The following is a 25,076-nucleotide window of genomic DNA, read 5'->3' as shown; positions in this document are numbered from 1 at the left end:
GAATTCATTGCCAGGGAAGGTTGTGATGGCAGATTCAATAGATATGTTTAAGAAAGGGTTAGACAAATTTTTAGCGGAAAGGTGTATCCAGGGATACGACCGTTAATTTAAAATGAAGGATAGTAGTGGATATAGGGTAAAAATAGGACTGCAATATTGAGTCTGGGGGGATTTTCACAATTGAAACAGATTGGCGGTTGCTTACTCTGGATTAATTTCAAATATAAGTGCAGGATCGCAGGAGATCCAAAATAGGTTGAACTTGATGGACTTGTGTCTTTTTCCAACCTCATCAACTATGTATGTTACTATGTAAAGCAATTTTTATTGCTCATAAGCTAGGCAGGTATTTCTAAAGGCGGATGCCTTGCCATTCAATGACACTCACTGGTGTAGATCTTGCATACATGCATGAGTGTATAAAAAATGCAATATACGATAATCAATAATCAAAGTCTCTATGAGATGTGTCACAGACCACAGAGTACAAAGTCAGACTGATGCAATGTAACAGATATCTGACCGCCAGATAACAGAGCACCAAGTATTAAAGGGTAGATCCAAATATTGCTAGGTGATCATAGTCCATTCAGCCTCTTGGTATGTCAGAGGCAGATAAATTACTCATGGTATACAGGTACAGGAAAGTCCCCTGTATTGTCCATAAGGGGCTGTTCAAGCAATGACCTCATAAATTACGGTGGAGCTAATAGGCTCAGTCCGGGGAGGCAGTATCGTAGATAGGACTTACCCTTGACGGGGGAGAGGTAGTGACTCCTTCCGAGATCTCTACTGTATCCAACAGAGTGTGTAGTAGCGTGTTGATGCAGTACCTAAACAGTAATGTAGAATGGAGAAGTCACGGCCGCGGCTTCATCCAAACTGCGTATGCGGCTGTGGTATGGGAAACTTTCTCGGAGCGCTCCAAAGAGGTGGCACAATAAAAGCAGGTAAAAGGTGAGGATAAAGCGTGTATAACCAACACGTTTCGCTGGCAGGCTTCTTCAAGTATAATAGTTGTGGTGGTCTGTGACAGAATTGTAGAGTTTATAAAGAGCGCCCTCCTCTATGATAGGTAGGCTTGCCCAGGACTTTCATTGGTTCCAGCTGTGGTAGACCGATTTCGGACAGCCAATCACATTACTGATCTACATAATGGGAGGAAAATATCACAAAGCCCATTCCAAACAGAAAGTTCATGATTGACAGCCACAGTGGCCAATAGTATGAGGCCAGTAGATACTCCAAACAGTGTACAGATACGTGCATAAACAGAAAACTCCTATCAAAGGTAGGGGTAATGTAAAATGAAGGTAAGTATAGATGGGAGACATAGCGAAATAGGTCAGTACCCTGATGTTCTTTGGATATAATAAGACTTAATAACGGTGGCTGGTTAAAGAAATTGGCCCAGTTCAAAATCAATATTGAGACCCTGTGGTGCTAGGGACTTCATGTTATATATCCATTCAGACTCCTTTTGGGAGATAAGTTTCACATAATCACCACCCCTCCATGGCCTATCAACTTTTCTTGTGGCCATAAATTGGAGCAGGGAAGGATCCTGTGCGTGATGAATGGCAAAATGTGCTGATACACTATGTTTTTCGAAACCTATTTTGATGTTCCTCTGATGTTCAGAGATCCTCACCCTAAGCTTCCTGATAGTCCTCCCAATATATTGTAAGCCACAGGGGCATTGCAAAAGATAAATTACCCATATGGTGTCACTTGTAAGTCTGCTGGTGAAGGTGAATTCCTCTCTAAAGACACTGGATTGGAATGAAGTAATAGATTTGGGACTGTGAATATGGTTTCTTTTACATGCTGAACATCGGTGGCAGTGATAGAAGCCTTTCTCTGTTTCTTTAAGCCATGTACCTCTCAGGGGGGCAATCTTGGGGGGAATGGTACTATTTACATGCTTCTTTCTAAGATTATTTTCTCGGGTGTATATGAATCTGGGTTTCTCTGGGAGAATTTCTTTTAATGTGTTGTCTCCTAACAGTATGTTCCAGTGTTTTTTGAAAATATGTTAAATTTTCACAGAGTCAAGGCTGAATTTGGTGATGAATGGGATAGGGATAGGTTCTGACTGTTTATCATTCCTAGCAAGGAACTTTCCTTTGTTCTACTATCAAATATGCCTAATACATCTATCATAAATTAATAGAACATACAGTTCTTAAATTGTGCTTAGAGTATTACTGTCATCTACTGTCCAAAGATAGCATTTGTTTCTGAAACTGAAGTAGAAATCTACATAAGGAATAAAACTCAGAAATTCAATTGGATCTCTTTGTGGTGAAGAAAAGCCATGCCAGTTTCCTCTATGAATATACTAGGATACATGATTCAACCTGAGGGTTGCTGAATTGATGAGATCCACATTTTGTTTTAGTAAATCGCTTTTTAATATTTTTTAATTATTTTCTAGTATTTCAGGACCGTAATATTTGTAACCTGTAACAGTTATGTAGCCATTTTTTTCTACTGGGTGTTGTTAATGTAGTAGTGTAAGTGCATAGCTTAGCGTTGGGGGCTCTCTAACCTCATGCTCCATGCTAAGTGGCAATCTGCACTTATCTCCACCCTAGGATACCTTTGGCTAGCACAAACTCTGGGCCGGAATCATTAAGGAAAGTAAAGCAAAATAAATGAGTAACATTGCAATTTGGCAAAACCATGTTGCATTGGAGGGGAGGTAAACTTAAAATGTGATGGCAGATTTATAATTGGGATACGGTATGTCCTAGATCAACTTTAAATTTCAGTGTAAAAATAAAGCTATCAAGTATTTGTATGCTATAGGAAAAAACAGCCAGTATTTAACTTATGTGCAGAACAATAAACTAATTTGCACCCCTTGAATTGTAACATGGTTTATTCAGGAAAAAACTCATTTTTTTTCCACTTACTTTCCTTAATGAATCAGGCCCACTGTGTCTTGAGTTTTGTGGGTGGATATAGAGGATCAGACCTTTGCATGTGCAAGTTTAAAAATAGGTGAATAATGGAACATCATATCACATAGTCTACAGTTAAATTAACATTTAATTAATGGGTGATTTAACAGTTTCAGTCTTGGCATACTATCAGAACAAAGATGCCCGAAAATGCAGTCAATGGGCCTGATGTAGGGATGGACCTATGTCTATGTTTGTAGCATGAAATACACTTTTCCGCTGTTTGCATGCACACAAAAAACATATGCATATGAAGATTCTGGCACATCTTACACTTGGAACTCTTTATGCTTAGCGAAAGTGAAAAGGTGGAGGGGTGGGCAAGCTTTCACTGAGTACAGTAAAAGCATGTTAACGTACGTGCCATCTAATTAGAGGTGGAGACAGCCACAGATACTTCTGTTAGGAGGAGGATTTATTTAAAGTGTACAAAAGTTGGTTTAAATAAAGAAATTTAAAAAATGGTGTCCCTCCCCCTCCCCCAAAGTGGTCTTAACACCAGAACACACAACCTAGGCTGGTTACCGCTAATGAGAGGGAATGAACAGCATGGGGTCTGAAACGCGCACCAGGCTATAAAAGTCTGGTCTGGTCACACTATAGCAGGGCAACACACAGTGTAGGGTACCCCAGTCATAATGTAACACAGCCCTAGCCTTTTCTGCACTGGGCGGAACTTTGTCTGTGAAACAGGCAAGCAAAAATAATGTGGGCCCCTCCATTTAGGAAAAAAAACCTTGTTCTGAAAGCATTGGGGCCCCTCCCAACAGCTGCTGGTGTTGGGTATTCAGTTAATATTTTTTGATATTGAAAACCAATTTTTTGTGGCAATACTGGCCCAGCAAGCTCTGGCAGCCATAGAGTGCTTGGGTATGCTGGCACTAGTAGAACTACCAGTGCCAGGATACCCATGACTGTCACAGAATGCAGGCGCTTCTAATCGTAGGTAAAAGAGGGGTTTGGAAGTCTTTATTGAAATGCAATATTTTTTTCATGGTGTGTCTGTTATTTTACAGTAATTTTTATGTTGCAATATCGACCCCTGTAACAACTTCTGTATATCTATAGGTCTCTATGTAAATTTCTTCACAGAAATATTTATATTATTTTCTTACTTTTTGCTTTACTACAGTTACATCAGTAACACAGCACTATGTACAAATCTCCTTCATCCAGATCTCTCCTGTTATTTAATGTTCCTTCTATTCCTGCATTATCTTCATGACAGCTATTAGTAGATACTAGAGGTGTTCATTGACCCCCATGTTCTGGTTTTAGTTCTGGTTTTGGATCTGGATTAACTTTGTGTTTTGGTTTTGGTTTTTGATTTTAGAAAAAACTGTAGACATTGTCAAGCTATCAGCATAATAGAAGTGTCGGTATTTAGCCTTAAGACATTTTCATGTCTGCAAGTTAAGTGCCGATATTTCCATTGTCGCAATTATGTACCCTACCCCTTTTATATGTACCCCCCTGTGCTAAATTTATACTTTACTTTTTCTATTACTCTATTTGCTTATTCAGTTTTCACTATCTGTTATTACTTATTCTCAATTATTTAAAACTGTTATAATAGAAATAGACAGGTATCAAGATTACATATGGGATTATGGGTATTGGTAGTAACCTTTGATTAACATATAATGGGTGATGGTGGGGGGAACCTATACAGACTGTCATATATGATGAGGGTTTTCTAATTTGTCTTAAAGGGCATGAAAGTACACTCCTATTAAGAGTTACCAAACAAATCCTAAATTATTCCAAAACCATGAAAAACAGGGAGACCTAGGGACCTATTTAATAATTACCTGCTTTTCGTCCTGTAAAGTATCATCTGTCATTGCAACGGTGATGGATGACTCTTCCAGGCAATTTACTAATAAAGTCATTTCAAGACAGTGCATCTGATAGGAGGCTGTCCTAGCGATTATGTTTTCTACTGAAGACTCAGGGTTCTGACCCTGAGTCTTTATTGTGCATGCACAACTTTCTGCAGATGCCATTTGCGGAAAACAGCGCAAGGGAGAGCAGCAACACTGCCACAGAGGGATCCAAAGATCTCTCTCTTGTGAGGCTCTCCCCATAGAATTCAATGGCTAACGCCATCTTTAGCTAAGCTTTTCAGAGCTTGATAAAATTGCCAGACTGCAAACCCCATTGAGTATTAGGAGGACTGCGGTTTAATGCATTAATTTTCCTAACACAGGATATATCTCCAATATCTCATGCATTAGGCTTTTCTTAAATTAACATTTTACTTAAAACATTGTGGGAAAGCAGTTTTTGCATGGTTATCTCTTTATAAATAGGCACCCTATTATAATCAATTTTTCACTACCAATTTTTGTTCATAGTCCTGGAAAAATTTAGAACTCTAAACTGCATGATTAGCTCTTAAACTAAATAAGCACATATCAGTGTCCAGGCCTGTTTCTTTAGGCTACAACCGTTAGTAGACCCATGTTTTTTTCTAATTTTATCTTTGTTTGCATGACATTTCACATGAAAATAATATAACAGTAGAATTTGTTTATTTCAACTCCAGAAATGTTTACTGAATTGCATAAGTTCTTAACTAAACACATTTTATGACAAAACATAATTGTTGCCAAAATAATGCATCAAGGTATTTCCTGTTAGTAACAATTGTCGTTTAATTTGGAAATAAATATATCCATTTTGAAGTGTTGACAAAATTGCTCCAACCACTGACTTGCTTAGAAATTATAGTAGAAATTATCTGCCTTGGTGCAATAGAATTATTTGATACAGACAAAGACAAAATGGCAGTCATTTAGAAAGAGTCAGCAATATTCTTTAAAATAGTGATACATCCAGATTGACATGTGCTTACTTATCATGATAGGAATGGTACATCAAGAGCTGTACTCAGTTTATAGAGGCTCTTGCAATTTAGACGTAATGTGTACTAATCACCTGCTTTCATTGGAGTCAGCCATTTTGTGGATAGAGGCAATATTAATAAGACTACAACCTTTTACTTCACAAGGAATTAATCACATGACTAGGCATGAGACTGTGTTGTCATTGATATTGGCTCCGCCCATAAAATGGCTGCCAATACTGTGTGTACGTGATAGGTACACTTTAACAAATATATACAAATTAATGGTAAATATTGCGGCTCAAAAATACTGTCCACCCGTTTTCATTCAATAACAAGAACTTATAATATTGTAGCACTCCATTAAAGTTACTCACAATTTGAATTCTTCAATGAGTCTCATAAGTCATAATAATGTTACAAAAATGCATTGTTAAGATAAGACTGACATGCTGATCTAATGCTTCTACGACACTTTACAAATCGTTGTATGTCAGAAATATAGCATGTTTGATGAACGTTATTCTTAAATAGCCATTCAAGTAAGGGAGTCCTTTCACACAATATCAAAATATATGCAGTACAATATAATAACAATTGATAAACATGTTAAGGCAATAATCAGTTTAATATGTAATAATGCAGTACTCTATCCTTTGGACTTGTATTTGTTAAAGGAAAAATAGAGCCTGCCACACATAAGGTTCTCTAAGTCAATGGGGTCATTGATGAGCCATGAGCGTAATTCAGAAGTGCAACAAGTTTTCTTTTTTTTTAATACTAAATTAATTATAAAAAATGGTAGTGGCGTTTTCAAATTGGGCATAGTCTATAAAAAAAATGGATGCAGTTATATACAATGCAAAGCATGAATTTAGCTATGAATGTGTGGAGTTAGAGATGATATGGAAGGAGCTAGCAATTATAAACACCCTGAACACAACTCGTCCTGCAAGCATTTGTATGTATATTCAGTGGTCAAAGTGGAAATTTAGTAGCGATGGGATGGTAAATGTAAGTGAATAGAATTTGATAGTTTTACACTAAAAGCAGTAGGAGAAGTGGCGGCACAGCATATCACTGTATACCGGCCCAAATTTCGACAATTGGCCTAGTTTTTATACAATCTATAAAAACAAATTAAACTACAGTACATTTTCCACATTTTTGCACAATCAATGAGAATTACTGCATAATATATTATGTGATGCACCAAACATGGAACAGCCACACTCGTTTTTTAAACATTACAAAACAATTTTTAAATAAAATTTAAACAAATAAAAAGTACATAAATATTCCATATAAAATGTGAGTTCGCAGCATACAAAAATTGGTTGCTTTATCAAATATTTACAGACAACAAACATACTATAACGTGTTGGACACAAATACATACAAACTAGCCCAACACCAATAGAAATAACACATTTATGGTTGACCTGCAGTGCATAATATAAGTTTAAAACATAAATATTGAACAATACAAAAACATAAGAAATGAATCCTTTTGTTAAGGCTTTGTCTTCCAAATGCATGGCTGTGTCACCAACACCACAAATTCATCAGCCTTTCGTTGACCTTCATGGAAAGCAGGAATTTCTATATGTTTTGCGTATTGACTTCTTTGTACTCCTGGACAGATTGGCTTGATTTTTTACTTTTATACCTAGCGAGAAAAGAGAGACATTTATAAGCAACTGTTAGCTGTAATAGTAAATGTAATAGTAAATGTCTATTGAAGTGTTAAGAACCAAATGTTAAACTACCACATGTTTTACTATATCTTCTGTATCACGTTACAGTATGATTGTATTTTTTTTTTAGAACAAATTTTTGGCTGAATTAGTTTTTAGCTTATTTTTTTAGCTTATTTTTTCCCCTACATAAATATATGCAGTACTCCATAGCCCCCACCAACTAAGATGGCACTCTCTCACGGTTTGTGGGCATGGTCTTGCAATTTAGGGGTGTGGTTTGTATAGATTGGGGAGTGGCAGGGGTGAATAAGGAGAGTGGCCTAATATGTCTAGGTTTTCCAATCAGGAACGTTAAGTGGTATCATATGCTCTCCCCTGTTCGTCACTAGGTTACAGGCATTTCATCAGTTCCAAAAACACTTCAGACTTTCAGACATTGTAGGGCATGAGTTTTTTCCAGGACGCAACCATGTTACAATGCAGCGGGTACAAGTTACTTTATTGTTTTGCACATACGTTAAATACTGACTGTTGTTCATGTAGCACACAAATATTTGATAGCTTATTCGTAAACTGAAATTTAAAGTTGATCTAGGAAATACCCTATCCCAAATATAAATCTCTCCTCACATTTTAAATTTACATCCCCCTCCAATGCAACATGGTTTTGCCCAGGTACAAAGTTACTCCTTATTTTGCTTTGCTCCCCCTAATGACTCAGGCCCATTGTGAATTGCGGAATAAAGAAGAAACATGCCATTACTTTTTGTACAGCAGCAGATCCCACCACAGCTTATGTCCAATGACACATTCCTCATTCTTCAATACAGAACATTGAAACTCTTTTGAGCATGTTAATGGCACTAATGGACATTTCAGAATGAAATTAAATTAAGGAGAAAAGTTGGGTTGTCAGCAAGGAATCCTCACTTTGACTAGGAGTAAGATGAGCACTACTTAAGTTGAGTGATTGCGCTTAGACCATCCCTTTAAAACCAACTATGCAGAGTCATATATGTAAAAACTTGAAACACTCCTAATTAATGTTTTCTTTTTATAATTACTATGTTTCACTGATTCTACTCTTGTGCAGGAAAACAAAGTCTAAAAATCATGTACACACTCATATAACCACAGTATGAAGTTATTCAAAAATAGCAAAACATAGAAATACTTAGGAGGCACATATAAATAAAACATGGAACATATGAGAAAAAAATGAATGTTTTTTTCTTAGTTAAACATTTACATATTAACAATAACATATATGATTGTGATATTAAAACACTTACCAATTATATGCGAAAAATGCAGCCAAGGCAGCTGTTAGAAGCAGCACAGATGTTAGGAAGATGGTGAGTGCCAAGTATTCCTCACTGTCGGGTTTTTTGATGAGGTCCATGTGAGAACAGCGAATGCCCAAATAGCCTCTCTCACACCTTAGAAACAAAGAGAATACTTATTAATTATTATTTCAATAGTGAGTAGAAAAGGTTTTAATTTCATTATTATTGGATTATAACTACATCTAGCAGTGAGTCAAAGTGGAAGTAAGTTTGAGAAAATAGTTTGTAAAAGTTTCTAGTTACTATCAAAAATTTTGTCCCACCTCCAAGATCACGGACTTACAATTTACAAAACAGTCAGAGCAAATAATTATCATCATAATGATTTTTTTTCTTTGCAGTCATTATTATAAAGTACAATATAAGCCACATAGAGGGACAAATAATCTAAGTGCCTGTGTACTTATTAGGCATTGCTCACTTTCATGTGTTTTAATGTGTTTCTTTTTCTCTGGGATTCATTGTCTTATAGAACCATGTGCAGCATTCATAAAAATGTGTTTAAAGATTTTAGATGCTGGTCAGACCTGAAGATATTTGAGATAAAGTTCTGTGTCACTGTGGGGAAAGATATTTTTTCTAATCCCTGGACACTACTTGTTTTTATGTTTAACGAAGTACACAAACAGTGGACCTGTCTCAGTCTGAATGGTAGATAGGAAACAATAGCATTCAGCCGCACAACAAGCATACAATTATGCAAAAGGAGAAAAAGTAGGTATTTCAATGATGTTTAATTACCGGCAATAGTGTTCATCCAACTCCACCAGGTACAAGCATTGACCATTCATACAGTAGTTACTCATTTCTGCATCACATTTGGTTATCTTTACTGCTGTCGCACGTTGACTTTCAGTTGTTTGCACTAATAAAAAAATAAAATATCGTAAATACATATGTACAGTGAAATACGCAGAAAATATAGTAAAATTGCATTCTAGAAGCACTTGCTGTAAGAGCATACAAGTTTTTGTAAGTGTGCAAATGAGGTTCTTACAATATTTTAAATGGAAAATATTCCTTTGCAGTTTGTTTGTTTTTTAAAAATCTGTTTTTATTTGCTATGTTTATATCAGTGTTTATTTGCAATCATCTATTAATAATTACTATTATTTTATACTGACTAATGCAAGGAGTTACTTAACTATTCCTTTTTTTGCTTTCACTACTCATAACTAAACCAAACTATTGTTGAAACTATGTGCACATGCAATCATTTGGAAATGTAAAATGAATTGTTCAATTTGTTTCATAACATAATTTGATATAGGTCTATATTGATAAAGTTATTGGTGAAAAAAATGTGATTGTGTCTTACCCATTGCAGTTGTACAACTCTCCACAGGGTCTCCAGGTTTACATAGGGGAGCAACCGTTGTGCTGCACACAAGCTGTAGCAAGTGAAAAGCTGTGAAAGACAAAAATGTAAAATGAATCTTGGTTAATAAAAAATAGCAATAAAACAAAAGAATGCAGTATAACTCTACTGCTGCCAGAGGTCTGCTTACTTTTTACACCTAAGGGGGATGGGCTAGTTGTGACGCTTTGTATGAGCCAATAAAATATATTACAGACTATAAAACTCATTGCCCCACAGAAACCACTGGTTTTCCGAAAGTAGACAAGCTATAGAATTTAAAACTATTATCCGTGATTTTGTACTTCAAAACCTGCTCCAGCAATTGTTGTCAAATAAACATTTATAATAAAAATGACATTGTTCGCAGTTAAAAATCTCATGCAAACACACAGAAGGTCATCTGCGTAACGCACCGGATGCACGCTGGGTGGTTCCCTACAACACATCTGGGTGCATACCTACCCTCTGGTCTTGGAAGACGCCTTTGCAGCATAGAAGTGTGTCTGTAGAGGAAATATCTACACTGGTGGAATGTGCAAAAGTGCAAACGTCCCAACAATGACAAACCTCCTACTACATTAACACCAGCCCTTTCACTAAAATAATCTTTTCAGTTTTTCTCCTGAAGCACTGCTTGGTTTAGTCTTGATCATGATTTAATCACAAGGCTGTCTTTCCTACATGTGGTAATTTTATGTGTGTTAAGCTTTTCATTACATTGCTCGAAGTGCTCCAAGAAATGTGATTCTTCACTGAAGTGCAACATGGAAGCGAAAGACGCGTTTCATTAAAAGTACAAGACATCACCTGCAAAGATGCAGCTCTGAGCTAGTACAAAAAAAGTATTTTCCAGAATGGATTTGGCCATGTTTCCCTCCACACACGGCAAGGAAAAGATCACACACAGTTCCCCATTTATCTCATTTCAGTAATCTCATCTCTGCCTGGTTTTAAAGTTTACATACAAAGTTTTAGAGTATATTATCAGTATTATAAAGTGGTAGTATGGGAATTTAGAAGTGGCGGTATGAAAAATATAATGCAAATGTAAGTGAATGGAATTTAATAGTTTTACAATGAAGGCAGTAGGAGAAGTAGCGGTATGATATACCACCCCCTCCTCAAACACTGCTCATTATGTTATGAAGTCCCTGTCATTCCTACATACAGTCACATTAATCTCCCTTCAACTCCTCCGTCAGGTATTGGACTATCTGGTTAGATACAGTGAAACTATTGCAATTATCATTTGTTAATGTATACATATTTAGTTGGCGAATTCGTCAATTCTCTTTGACTAAACCCAATCTAGTGTACTTAGTGTTGCTCCATTGTGCAAGATTGGAATGTGATACATCTGTAACCACAGACACACAAATGCTAATGCCAATGAGTCTAACAGTATATTTTGGAACATTTAAGGAAACCAGCGCACCTAGAAGAAACCCACATGGAGATAACATACAAATGTCATGAATAAAGCACCCTAGTCAGATTGAAACCTGAGGCTGCAAGGGGATGCTAACCACTGTGCCACCATTTTAGTCTTAAAAGTCTCTTATGTCTGTTTCCTCGCTTTCCTTTGCACAAAATACCAGTGTGCCAGTAATGTTACTATAAGGGGCTGGATGGCAATTTTTAGCCCGGGGGGTGAGATTCAGCTCAGCAGCCTATTAGGAACATTTTAAAGAAAAGCAATTCAGGTAGCCCAGTGACCTAGCCCACGGTAGCCCACTATGGGACCGACCCGAGGGGCAGATACCGCCTGGCCTCCAGCCCAGCCAGTCCCTGTATACCATAGATTTAGAAATTAATTAATAATTGAGTATAGGCATTTATGAAAAAGTAAGGAGAACTCAATATATTATGATAATAAATGAAATAGCTATTTGCGTACTTCTGTTACTTTTGCAAGCAACCACTATTGCAGAAACAATGGTTCTACAGCAAACACTCTGCAATTATTTGCAAAGTAGTTGTGACTGTACAATCGGAAGCTTGGTGTCAGCCTGTGATGTTTGACAAAATCAATATTTGTTTTTGACAAATATGTAGTGATAGCTTGTGGGAGTGCCACTGCAGTAATCACATCCTCAATCCGCCCATCTCCAACAAGCCAGAAACAACAAACATAACTACAATATGTCAAAACTTTCTTGAAAAAAAGAGGCTAGAGGTGGATGAAAGTTTTCTGAAGAAATGCGCCAGTGGAACAAATATATACATGTCTTAACACATCATCGTATTAAGATGAAATATCATCATATTAACCATGCAAATTGTCATCTTCATCTGTTTCAGAAGTTTTACATATGCTTTACATACTTAATTGCATACCGGGAACCAGTGACTCTGCCTGTAATACATTCCATAGACTGGAAACGATTTCTTGCATAACTATATTAGTCAGTGGTGACTTCAGAATTGCTTGTGAAGTCCAAGTAGGACTTCTCTCTCTCGCTCTCTCTCTCTTGCTCTCATACATATGTGTTTATACATGTATGTATATGCTAAAATAAAATGTCATATTTTTTATCACAAATTCAAACTCAATTGTGGCATTGCAGGAAATTTTGAGTGTCCTATATTTACAGATTGTCCATATAACTTTTTTGAGTAAAGGCAGAAGGTCAAGCTTGTCAAGGTCAAATTAGGTCCTGGAAGATACTTAGTTCCCATGCAATAAATCCTTCAAAATTCTTGCTCATCTCATCTCAGTACATTATGTGCTTTTTTCATTTAATTTTCCATTTAAAGTGTAATCCAAAATGGCCCCTTCAATGAATCGTAGATGAAACACTAAATTTTATAATATCAATGCAGCCGACTCCATATTGAGGTAGTGAGAATCTAAAGATTTTAACTACGAAGTCAATACACATTTATATTTCTTTATACTCATTTCAAGAGTGCCCCATAAGATCATCCTTTTCTTTCCCCTCAATCTGTATAAATGATGTATTTGTTGATCGGGTGCACCCTTCCTCTATTAGTATCTCTTATATAATTAAGAATGAGAGAAATACATATTTTGAGGAGGTAAAAAATGGGATGCTTGGTGCTGTCTTCCTTTCCCTTTTGGTAGTGAGAATCCATTCTGCTACCAATGGTAACCTGCGCAACACTTCCAAAAATGTGTTCCTTGCATTAATCAATTTATATTTGTGGTTTTAGATCTAGTTAACATAAAGTTATTATCTCTGTGTCAGGTTAATTGCAAAAGAGCACATAAATGCTGAAAACACAAATGTGCATAGTATAAATAGGATCCACTCATCAAAAGTACAATATACTCAAGCATAGCTGAAGCCTATAGTTTAAGCTTTTATGTCTGTTCTATATGCATACTCCATGAAGAACATCTAACAAAGGAGACAGTGTGGTCCCTATAATGTTACAGTATTCACTTTCTTCATCTTGGATGATAATATAGCAGCTCACATATCAGCCCTCTTTTTAATACTTATGTGTGAATTCTGCGTGTTGCTTATTCTGCTGCATTGCAGACTACTATGAGGAGGATTCCTTGGCGTTTTTGCACCTTTCAATAAGAAGAGCGGAATGTGTGAAATCTATAGTTAAGTACTGGGGGGGGCGGGAGGTTGAATGACAATTGATTACCCCATTCATACTGCACCAAAAACCCGGGTTATTGCAGAGGCAGGCTGAAAAACCCGGGTCTTGGTGCAGTATGAATAGTCCAACCACAAAATCCCGGGTCTAAAATCCCGGGACTTATACCCGGGATTTTGCGAGGGGTAATTCCCGTGTTGGACCCCGCTCGCCTGCAGTATGAATGGTGCAACCCGTGTAATTCCCGGGTCTCACCATTCATACTGTAAAAAAAAAAATTGGGAAGTAAAAAAAAAGATTTTAATTAATAAAAAATACATAACAAATGTTTACTTAACTTATTTTCAGCCAGCGGTGTCTCCAGTGCGTTGCCGGCTGTCAGGAGGACCTCTGGGTACTAAAATGACGTCATTTCTAATGGACTAGAAATTACGTCATTTTAGTACCCAGAGGTCCCCTTGACAGCCGGCAACGCACCGGAGACACCGCTGGCTGAAAATAAGTTAAGTAAACATTTCTTATGTATTTTTTTTTAATTAAAATCTTTTTTTACACTTTTTTTTTTCCAAAACCCGGGTCGGTCAGGTGCAGTATGAACCCACCTGACCCGGGAATCTTCTTATCTATACTGCCCTGTGCCCCGGAAATATCCCGGGTTAACCCGGGATATTGCCCGGGCGGCAGTATGAAAGTGGTATAACTAAAACAGTGTAATATACTGCCCATGTTTTAGCAAGCCAATGTTCTAATCTGTTTAGACAAAAGTAAACATTGGCTCCATGCTTTGTAACCAATAACATACTCTCCATAGTAACAATGTAAGATGTTTATGTTTTGTTTGTTTATGTATTAACTTTAGGTCAAATATTTCCTTTAGCTGCTTTTATGCAATCTGTCCCATATCTGTATAATAAATACATAAACTTTAATCAAATATTTCCTTTTATCTTAGGCAATCAATTGTATGCTATAACAACTGCATTACATTTTCCATATAACTCTACTGTGTCTCTAATGGTAGCATTTGGTTCATAAAATATTAAAGAGGGTTTCTACTTTAAAATGTCTGGTAAATCTCCTTGCTTCCCAAATAATAGAACTTCAAAGGGGTCCCTTCCCTGGGATGACTTCCATTCACTATCGTTTAAATGGTCCTTAAAGCCACTGTGTCAGATCTCTCCTGTTATGAAGAGAACCAAGCAGCATGAAAGGTGATCAGCAGAGGTCCTGGTGAATTGTGCAGATGCCAAGTGATGGACCCCCAACAAAATGCTATTATTAGAAAAGAAGAGGTTTAGTAAACTTTTAGAAACTTTGATATGCATTGCGTCAGCAAGCATTGCAAGTTCAATAACATAGATAATGTAGTTGCTATCAGGGCTCCGTTGAAACCACATGCTATCTATGTGCTAGCACAGGGTATCTAGCGGAAAACTCATGCAGTTGGTAGGGAGCCTGTGGTATGGTGGCTCCGATGATGCTAGTCCATCTGCTCCAAAAGCCCCCACTCTGCTCTTGAGCGAACAAATTGGTCAATGCATGCAAAGCTCCAAAATGTTATATGGAGCATGAAAATTAACTCTTATGCACCTGGTACCATCTGCTAACGATACAAAGGAAAAACAACCTTGCTCACCTCCTATACCTCCCATATTTGCATCAGGCCACATCACAATATCACTGCTAACCTCTGCTTTACAACAGTGCAGCACATTTATGCTCATGTGAAAGAGTCTTTCACGGGACTTGGAAAAGAATTGCACAGTGATTTACTTTGGTGAAGGACAATTTTTTGGATTGACAGTAAAGTTGTTGACTAAAAATGATATTCAGGTTTGTATAACACCGGCAGCTATGTCACATATATATAAACTGTAAAGAGGAAGATTGATTACATTAAACATATGATAGATGGCCCAGCAACAAGTATCAAAACAATCTTGCATATATCCCCTAACCAATGGCATGACCACAAGTTTGGCACATTTGTGACTTATAATACAAACAAGCTAGTATCTTTGCTTGTGAAGATGGTGGTGGTTGGGATTAGTCTGACATTAAAGGACAACTTATCAATTGTTCTGTTCTGAAAGTCCCTTCCTGAAATAGTAAAACCTTAAATGATGCTAATCCACTATCTCCCTCACTCAATGTGCTCATGAGGCCTACCAGCCTTGGTAATTTTGAATATGACTAAGCACGGGAGCCCCATCATTATGCTAATAAGTGGAAAAGGAGTTCTCAGTTTAATGAACTAAAAAGTGATCTGGCAGGCAACTTTGTAGTGCAGCATGCCATGGTGCCAACTGACCTCAAACTGATTGAGCTTAGCTATAAAACTCCCACCTACGCAATAAATAAAAGTAAACACTATCTTAGCTGTTTCCACCTTGTGACACTGTATTAAAAGCAGTGTCATCATTTTCACAGGATTTCAGGTAAAAGGTGAGATCAAAGTGTGTACCAAGCCCTGTTTTCTTCATCTGTGTTGAGTTGTCAGCACTTTGAAGCTTTTGACAATGAGAAATAGGGAGCCGTCATAAGTGGATTAACACCCGCCTCCACCCCTTGCACTATTAGAACTTTAAATCACTATACTGCAGATCACATGACTGCAGATTGCGTACCTTCATCGCAGCTACTGATCAATGTCTATCATATTATATATTATATAGGAGCATATCCGATAAACTGTCGTAATTCACCCCATAACTAAAAATATCAGCATTTTATAAGCTACATAGACCTTGCTTATAGCACAATGAGGTTGTGAGAAGTTTTCCCCCTAGCTGGTTTTTTTTTTCAACTTTTTCGTTTTTGTTTTGCACTTGCCAACATCCTTAACTAAGTGAATTACAGCCAGGGGCAGGGCTTGGGGGCTAGGGGGCAGAGCGGCTATAGTGGACTTCTTCGGGCTGGATCACTGGGCCACCTGCATTTTTTTCCCCTTTAAAATGTTCCTAATAGACTGCTGAGTCGAGTCTTGCCCCCAGGCTAAAATTTGCCTGCCCTCCCCCGATTAAAGCTATTTTGTTTAATTTATATAAATCTCATTTTATATTCTCAACTTATTGTAATAATTTTCTATTAGACATATAATCTAGTGGGATCTCCATCCTCTAATCATAACACAAAAGCATGTCATTTTGTATCTTCATAAAAATTGGATCAAATGCTGCACATGAAAAGTGTTAATGAATCATCTGCCTTAGGGGTATACTTATTTCAAGAGCAAAGAAGGAACATGATGTTTCGGGGGCAGTCATACTTCCACCCCCAAAATTATGTGTTCCTTCTTTGCCAAATTAACTTAGCCTTAAGAGGATAATGTACTAACACATTCAGGGCCTGATTCATTAAGGGACGTAAACAGCGATTTTGTGCCTATAATCTGCATGTTCTAGCATACATACTCAACCTTCATCACTAGTAATCGACACTTAAGCTGGGTGCACACTACACTGTTTTCGTCCAATAATCGACTGAAACAGCCGACATACGACCGCTCGTTCAAAAGTCGGGTCAGTGTGTGTAGTGACACGATGGTCAAAAGTCTGCCCAAATGGATGATTATCGCCTCATTTGGTTGGTCGTACCGTTTAATATTTTAGTTTCAATCTCATTTCCGCTGTGTAGTGTTTATAAACTTCCGACATTCACAACAGTGAGTATGAAATTACTATCATTGCTCACGACAACATGGCTGTAAAAAGTCGCTAAAGGGACATCCGCTCTTCCCTTTATCGTCCTAAACAAGGCTAGTGTGTATGCAGTTCATGGACCGAGCGATCGGACCATCGATCGCATGTAAAATCGCTCGGCATAAAAAGTTGGTCGAAATTTCTGTAGTGTGTACCCAGCTTTAGACTAGACCTGTAACTGGAGAAAGAGATATGGCTGAAGAACAAGCACCTTAGAGATGCCCAGAACTTGCTTCTGCGTGCGCTTGAGCTTGGCACACTCATACTGTACATTGACTATGGGCCTACACCCCTTTGCCAGCCAGTTCCCTCCCTAAAACTGTAAGCTATCATAAGTGTCCTTTGCAAACAAAGGTGAATCGGAAGCTGCTGCACAGTTTATTATGCATATTATATGCAAAACATCGCCAGTTACGTTCCTTAATGAATCAGCCCCTGGGTGTTTGTCATGCTCCACAACATGTGTGTCCTGACACACTAGCTGAAAACAATATACATTTTAAACTAATTCAACAAGAAAAAATTACAAGAACAGCAATTTTTACATAATGTTCACTCATTCAGATGTACACATCAAAGTCAAAAAGCGCCAACAGTAAACCCTATTAGTTTAAGTTAATTCATTTTACTGTCAGCTATGGCTAATAAGTTACTGACACATTAGATCAGTGGTTACTTCACTGTGTTACATCATATTTCCCAGCATTAGAGAAAAGAGCGATTACAGAACACTGTTTTTTAATGGAATGCCATTCTCAACAGTACAACAAACACTTATGTGGTTTTGTGGAATGTGACTACAATAGTGGAGGATTACAGTTATTAGTACAGCTAAAGAGAAAGCACTGATAAGACAAATCTTGATATAGCTGGCGATCACTGTATATTTAAATGACCATGTGAGCAAAAAAAAGTATGATGATGACATGGCAAAAAAGCACGAAACAAGCCAACCATTGCTAGCTAATGCAGAAACAGATGATATTATTGAAGCTTGGCTCCATTTGCCACAATACCAAATAAGAACAAATATATATATATATATATATATATATATATATATATATATATATATATATATATATATATATATATAATATATGTACTTCTTTGTAGGGTGTGATATAGAGGGGGTCATTTCAGGAGCAGTCATATGAAGCACAGTTATTTTAGATGAATGGTTATATAACGTACACTGTAAAAGCCTTTTTTTTCAATAATTATCAACTACACAATAAAAATCCTATTTTTCATGCTAGATGAAATTCTTACTATTTATTTTTGGGCTTTTATAAGTTAAAATTTATTGAAAAGGAATATTCAAAGGGCAAGCAAGCATTTTATAATCATAATCAGTAGATATTAGAGATGCTCAGGCTCGGTTTTCTGAAAACCAAGCCCACCCGAACTTAGGGGATTCGAGTAGGCTCGCGAGCCGGCTCGTTACTTTTTCGCGTCCTTGGATCTGCATCGAGGCAAAACATCATTGTTGCGTTGTCGGATCTCGCAGGTTTTGGATTCCATAAGTACCTCCCACCCCAGGAGACCCAGCGCCATTGCTCACACAGAAACAGGGGTAGCAGTGTTCTTGTCACTCTCCAGTCTCCAGTGACATTGCTCAGTGCCATTGCTCACACAGAAACAGGGGTAACAGAGCCAAATTATGTGATTTTAGCAAACAAAAATAGTGATTTTAGAAAACAAATCGGGATCCAAAACCAAAACCAAAACATACGAGGGCGGTTTTGCCAAAACCAAAACACGAAGTTAATCCAGAACCAAAACCAAAACACGGGGGTCAGTGAACATCTCTAGTAGATATGCCATTTTGGGTATTGTAGTGCCTCAAGGTCCTCTGATATAATATTTAACTTGTGATTAGATGCAACAACTCAAAATGCGTCAAGAATCTATTCTAATTATGACCATATTGCTTAGGCACTGGGATGTTTATTTTGCAGTGTGTATTGTTATAAAGGTATTTATCAGCAATGAGATTAGTTTTTACTGAAACTGGACCCACAATTTTCCACTTTTCTAAATAGGTTTAATGTTCCCTTAACAACCTAAATTTGGTGTTACATTCAGGATGAAATTGATACAAAGAAACTTTAAGCACAGTATTATGTCAACATCTATTCTAGAGTTCTGGTGAAAGTAATGCAATTATGTAGCCCAAATGTTAATTACGTATGTCTGTTTAAGTGATCTTCCGTTATTAATAATATGTGTTACCAGTTTGTGTGAGCCATATCCTAGTCACTCTCGGTCTGTGTTAGGGAATTTAGACTGTAAGCTCCAATGGGACAGAGACTGATGTGAGTGAGTTCTCTGTCCTTGCTGAGGAATTAGTGGCGCTATATAAATAACTGATGATGATGATGATTCATTTTATACCTTAAATTTAACATCAGGGTTACTTCTCAGATTAATGATTAACTTAAGGGCAATTTATTGGACTTTGGATAATCCTCTATAACTATAGCTATACTAGCACTGCACTTTGCACACAATTGCTGATTGCATATCTTAACATGCAGATACCGAGTCTAACACACAAGAGGCAGTAAAAAAGTCTGAATTTTCTGGTTGACAGAAGATGAGTCAATTACCTATGGTATATAGCAGGGCTGTTTAATGGTGGCTTATGGATCAGATGAAAACTTCTGTGTGTTTTTTTGTGGCCCCTACCAACCGCCATAGACTATACTGTAATATTTTACATACATTCAGCCCTTTTCCTGTTGTGTGATATAACCTGAATTGCAATACCAAAGGGGATGTCTTGAACCCAAATTGTGGGATACTGAACATAGGATCATTACATGGATGCTTGTAGAGATTTCTGCTGGTATGTGAATAAAAAGAAAAGAAAACAAGAAAACAGAAACTACATGAAGGGTTTGGTTACCAATGAAATTTACAACCTATAATTATGAACGGCAGTGGCCAAAAAATGTTGCCAGGTTTATAATTAAGTTAATTCTGGATCTTAGACATTCAGTTTCCTAAAGCCTGGTTGGGCTGATGATCATGAGAAATTTATTTCAACAGCAGGAGGTCATCCATCTTTGTACTGTTGAAACCACAAACATGTCAATTTCTTGTAAAGATTTGCTATATCCCACACTACGGTTTCAGGTTCACTTCCAACTGCAGTTAACTTAGCTCCAGTTTTGCTAGTTTATTATTCTGAGGAATGCGAGATAAACAGGGCACTCCTGGATATTGCCTACCTGCTATTCAGGTAGATCAGATTACAGACATTCTCTACCTGTCTCCTAATCTATAAAAGCATTATAAAAGCGAAGACACGCAATACCGTAACTACATACTCTAAATTTGTTTGCCGTCTGATAGAAATTGATATAGTAATAGAAATCAAAAGGCAGGCTCAAGTATTAATCTAACATGAACAAGTGCTGACAATAAGCTAAATATGCTGTAATATAGTCTTTATTTACTTAACTTGCCAGCATGTATACAAGAGTTAAACAACCTGTGGCTCTCTAGCTGTTAGAGAGCATGCTGGGACTTGTAGTTGCACAGCAATACATATACTGAGGACCATATGTATGGTGCTGCCTAAATGTACAGGGGTGAGCAACACTTGAATTAACTTTTTGCCTCCCTAAGCTTTTATCTTGTCCCACTTTTCATCTTCTCCTTCATCGCTACATAGCTCCATGACCCTAAACTCCATAATGTCTCACCAGTATAAAAGTAACTTAAAATGATTATAAGTATTATTTTTATACTGACATATGTAAGAAAAAAAATATTGCTAAAAGGACAGCCTACCGCTCCTGCATCTCTGCTACCTTAGGCCCCACACTGTGTCACCTTAGGTCTCAGACTGTGCTGCCTTTCCATAAATTTAGTCCTAGAGATACATCCTTCTTGACAACCTTCAAAGACAAGTGTGGCAATGAAACTAGATAAATTATACATTTATTAATTTGACAGTTGTTGAAAGCTCCTTCCCAGCTTTAGGCTCTAATTGACTGCTTCAATTGCCTTTCAATAGATTACTAAATCTATTGAAAGACAATGAAGAAAGTCATTTGGAGCCTAAAGTGGAGATTTACAACAAGACAACTTACACATTTTAATGAATAAATACAAGAAATATTTTCAATTTGGATAAACTTGCATTTTAAGTTTAATGGCAATTTAAAAAAGCCTATTATGTCAAGAGCTTTTAATATACTGCACAATTCCAAACTAAAGCCAACGACACCTGAGAACAAAAATGCTTAGAATGTGTCGCAGGAACTAAACCTGGTATTTATCAGCAGGCACAATCTAGACTTATAGAATGTTCCTCTCTGCTTACCCCTACAATTACCTCCTAGACAAGTGATTTACCAAATGAAATATTACAGTGAAATTAATTGTGACTTCAAAATGGTTTTATAGTTCTGTGTCTTTTAACAGCATGGAAGTATCCTGCAAGATGTCTCATAGTAAAGAAAGCAGGGAGTGAATTTTTACAAGGACTAATTAACCTGTTTGCATGCTCATATTTTAATCCTGCCCACCCCAGTAACTTACTTTTGCTCAACTCATAACTAAAAATAATCTGTTAGGCAATCTCTGTCAAATGGTTACGTAGACAGTGCTCTACATTGCATTGTTACTAGATTCCAGGCTGGTGATGTCATTATTAGCTAATAAGAAGTGGACACTTGAAATGATAGTGCAATCTGCTAATTTTGCAGAATTACACTCATACACAATACAGTATACCAACCAAATAGAATAAGACGGGCACTTCTTTTTAAAAAAAATAAAAAAATAATAACAATATTTATCTGATAAATTTGGTGTTGAACAAACAGTTATTGAAAATGTGCATTTCTAAAACATTGTTAATAACATATTACTAACGAAATTCTTATCTATATAAATAAAATCATACACACACATGTTGTGGTTTCTCTAATCTTATACCTATGAAGATTAATGAAACATTTATGAAAAACATATATAGGTAATCATTTAAAAACTTTTCGAAGATATTGTAGACTTATTTGTTAATTGCTGTCCCATTTCCAAAAGGCACAGACTAAACCAGAACAAACTTTTTTTTTTAGAAATTGTATAACTAATAATATAAAGGTGTATAATACCTGCAATAACGGTATGTGCCCATGCATGTTAAGAAAAATGATTAATTCTAATAAACGTATTTTTAATATAAGGCAATGACCATATGTAGATTCCATATATGTTCCCATTACTTATATTTACTTGTAATACTCAAACTGTAACAGTGTTCCTAGGTGATGGCGTCCAATTGCAAATGACAGTAATCTTTAATATCATTATTATTATTATTATTTTTGTCATTGTTTTGTTAGGCACCACAATGCTGTGTAAAGGCGGGCAGTGGGAAAAACACATCATACATAAGGTAGCGACATACAAGGTAGACAAAATAAATTAAATAAAGGGTAGAGAGGACCTAGCTCATGATAGAGCATACATTGTAATCTGATTATCAAGCTATTATTTATCATATATCAATAAAAATATATACATATCTAAGATGTCAGATGCCAGGCATTATGTTTACTCACAAAAGAAAACTAGTACACTGAAAATTCTTCTCCAACAATCCATACTGTCAGCTGGTGATGAGAGGTGAAGTTCCTGATCTTCAGATCCTCAAGCTTACTGTCAGTCTTTTCTTGGATGGCACTTGTAGAAGTTGGGATAACCTCTGTATGGAAGTGCTGCAAAGCTCTGAAGGATGACTAATGCAGCTCAGTGTTCAGACAGGTTTCCCTCTCACTTAGGAATGCTACTCTTAATTCCTCAGCTCTGCTGTTACCTTTGAGCCAGCCTGTCATTTATATAACCAGTCCTGCTAGATAACTGGATTGGCTAAAGCTGCAGTGTAGACGCACAATACAGTAGGAGGAGATTTTGTTTCCCACTCTTTCCTTTATTTTTGGTCTTTTCAGCCCACCAGCGGAAGTTAGTTTCTTAAGCCTTGAAGTAAATCTTCTGATATCATATGTCTCTGAGAGCAATAAAATATGACAGGGGTGGTTGCAATAGTGGAGAAAAAGGGTTTTTTTTCACTCCTTCCTCATCCTCACCCTGTTTCCTTCACTTCTCACACCCAGTCTGATTGAAAGACTCAGCCATGTCATTAGTTGTTTAACTCTTACACTTACAAAACTCCCTAAACAGTATGAGTTTAATTTATCCCCAGTGATTTCGATCAAGTAAAGACTTTGATTAAATTATGAAGTTCCTAAACTTTCTTGGGGGACCCAGATTAAGGGGTATATTTACTAAACTGCAGGTTTGAAAAAGTGGAGATGTTTCCTGTGGCAAACCAATCAGATTCTAGCTGTCATTTTGTAGAATGCATTAAATAAATGACAGCTAGAATTTGTTTGGTTGCTATAGGCAACATCTCCACTTTTTCAAATCCGCAGTTTAGTAAATCTAGCCCTAAGTCTTGTTTGTGAACCATAATTAAGGTGTGCTCTTACTAGTGTGGGCTAGATGAGCTATTACAGCACAACACTCTTCAGTGCTACTTATCTCTACTAAACAATTGTCAGTCGTGTGATAAGAAGCAGTGATCAGTGACTAGTTTAATCCCGTGATATTTACCAATGTGGAGCGAGACAGAAGTGATTGTTGTGGAATCCCATACAGAGTGCGCACATTGCTAACCTATGCTGTATGCTGTCCAGCTGCTGAATCTGGACAGCAATTTATAAAAAAAAGATTAATGACATAAATAAGGAGAGTACAACTAAATTAACTCTGTTTCAGACAAACATGTGGTGGGGAGCTTGGTTTAAAGAAAAAAAACACCTGGGAAGGGAGTTCATCCCAGCTTCACTAGGAGCAATATGCAGCCAGACATAGTCCATCTATGCTTTACAGGGGTTAGCCTGGCCCCACCTGGAGCAGTGTGATTCAGGCTTAAAAATAATTCCCCCGCCCTCATTTGTGGTGTTTCTTTGCCGCCCCACTAATTTTACACTCAAAGCATTGATCTTCTCTTTATCCAATGCAGTAAAGATAAATAAAAATAATCCCTCTATCTGGAGTGTCATGACACATGCACTAAGAGATTTATAGAGGAGAATTTCTTGTATAGATTCTCCTCTCAGCTCTGATTGGTTGAAATCTTGATAAATATTTTTTTTTCATATATATATTTATTAATAACATGCGGGGGTGGGGGGCAAGGGTAGAATGTGGTATCACCAGGTCCTATGAAAAAATTTGGGGAGAGCTACCAATGCCACTCTAGCAATGCTACTCCAGCCTCTCGGGCCCCTGCTCTGTTGCTTCATTAAGCATGACAGGTTCAGCACAAGTGCAGGGAAGCCCAACTGGATCCTCACAGGACACACACTGGAAAGCAAATGCTCAGAAGAGGCTCGCGATCTGCTCTAATGAGCATGTGTAGAGCTGGCGCGTATGCAGCGAATCCCCAGTCTGTCTGCATGCACTGGACACATCGGGAGTCTTAGCTGGGTGATCTGGGATTACCTGGCCCCCCTCCACTCAATCCCCATAGTGGCTGCACCTCCTGCAGTGGCTGTAG

General features: G+C 37.2%; 1 protein-coding gene across 1 annotated transcript; it reads right to left on the bottom strand.

Annotated features, from left to right (window-relative positions):
• Positions 1-5,483: 5,483 nt before the first annotated feature.
• On the bottom strand, positions 5,484-23,469 carry EREG (epiregulin). The gene is made up of 5 exons (XM_075189546.1): positions 23,077-23,469; positions 10,179-10,268; positions 9,602-9,725; positions 8,807-8,953; positions 5,484-7,483 (listed from the first exon to the last, which is right to left on the bottom strand). Exons 1-5 carry the CDS (start codon positions 23,117-23,119, stop codon positions 7,417-7,419), a joined length of 471 nt encoding a protein of 156 aa, XP_075045647.1. The 5' UTR covers positions 23,120-23,469; the 3' UTR covers positions 5,484-7,416.
• Positions 23,470-25,076: the final 1,607 nt, after the last annotated feature.

This window comes from Mixophyes fleayi, chromosome 1 (genome assembly GCF_038048845.1).
Source record: "Mixophyes fleayi isolate aMixFle1 chromosome 1, aMixFle1.hap1, whole genome shotgun sequence".
NCBI lineage: Eukaryota > Metazoa > Chordata > Amphibia > Anura > Limnodynastidae > Mixophyes > Mixophyes fleayi.
This window is presented reverse-complemented; position numbering and strand designations above follow the sequence as displayed.

Bases quoted from the DNA above. Each gene is read 5' to 3' on its own strand.
- EREG (XM_075189546.1), bottom strand. From the start codon at position 23,119: ATGGATTGTTGGAGAAGAATTTTCAGTGTACTAGTTTTCTTTT. The intron at 9,726-10,178 runs GTAAGACACAAT...TTTTTTTATTAG, and splicing joins GAGTTGTACAACTGCAATGG to TGCAAACAACTGAAAGTCAA. The intron at 8,954-9,601 runs GTAATTAAACAT...TTTGTTTCTAAG, and splicing joins TTGGATGAACACTATTGCCG to GTGTGAGAGAGGCTATTTGG.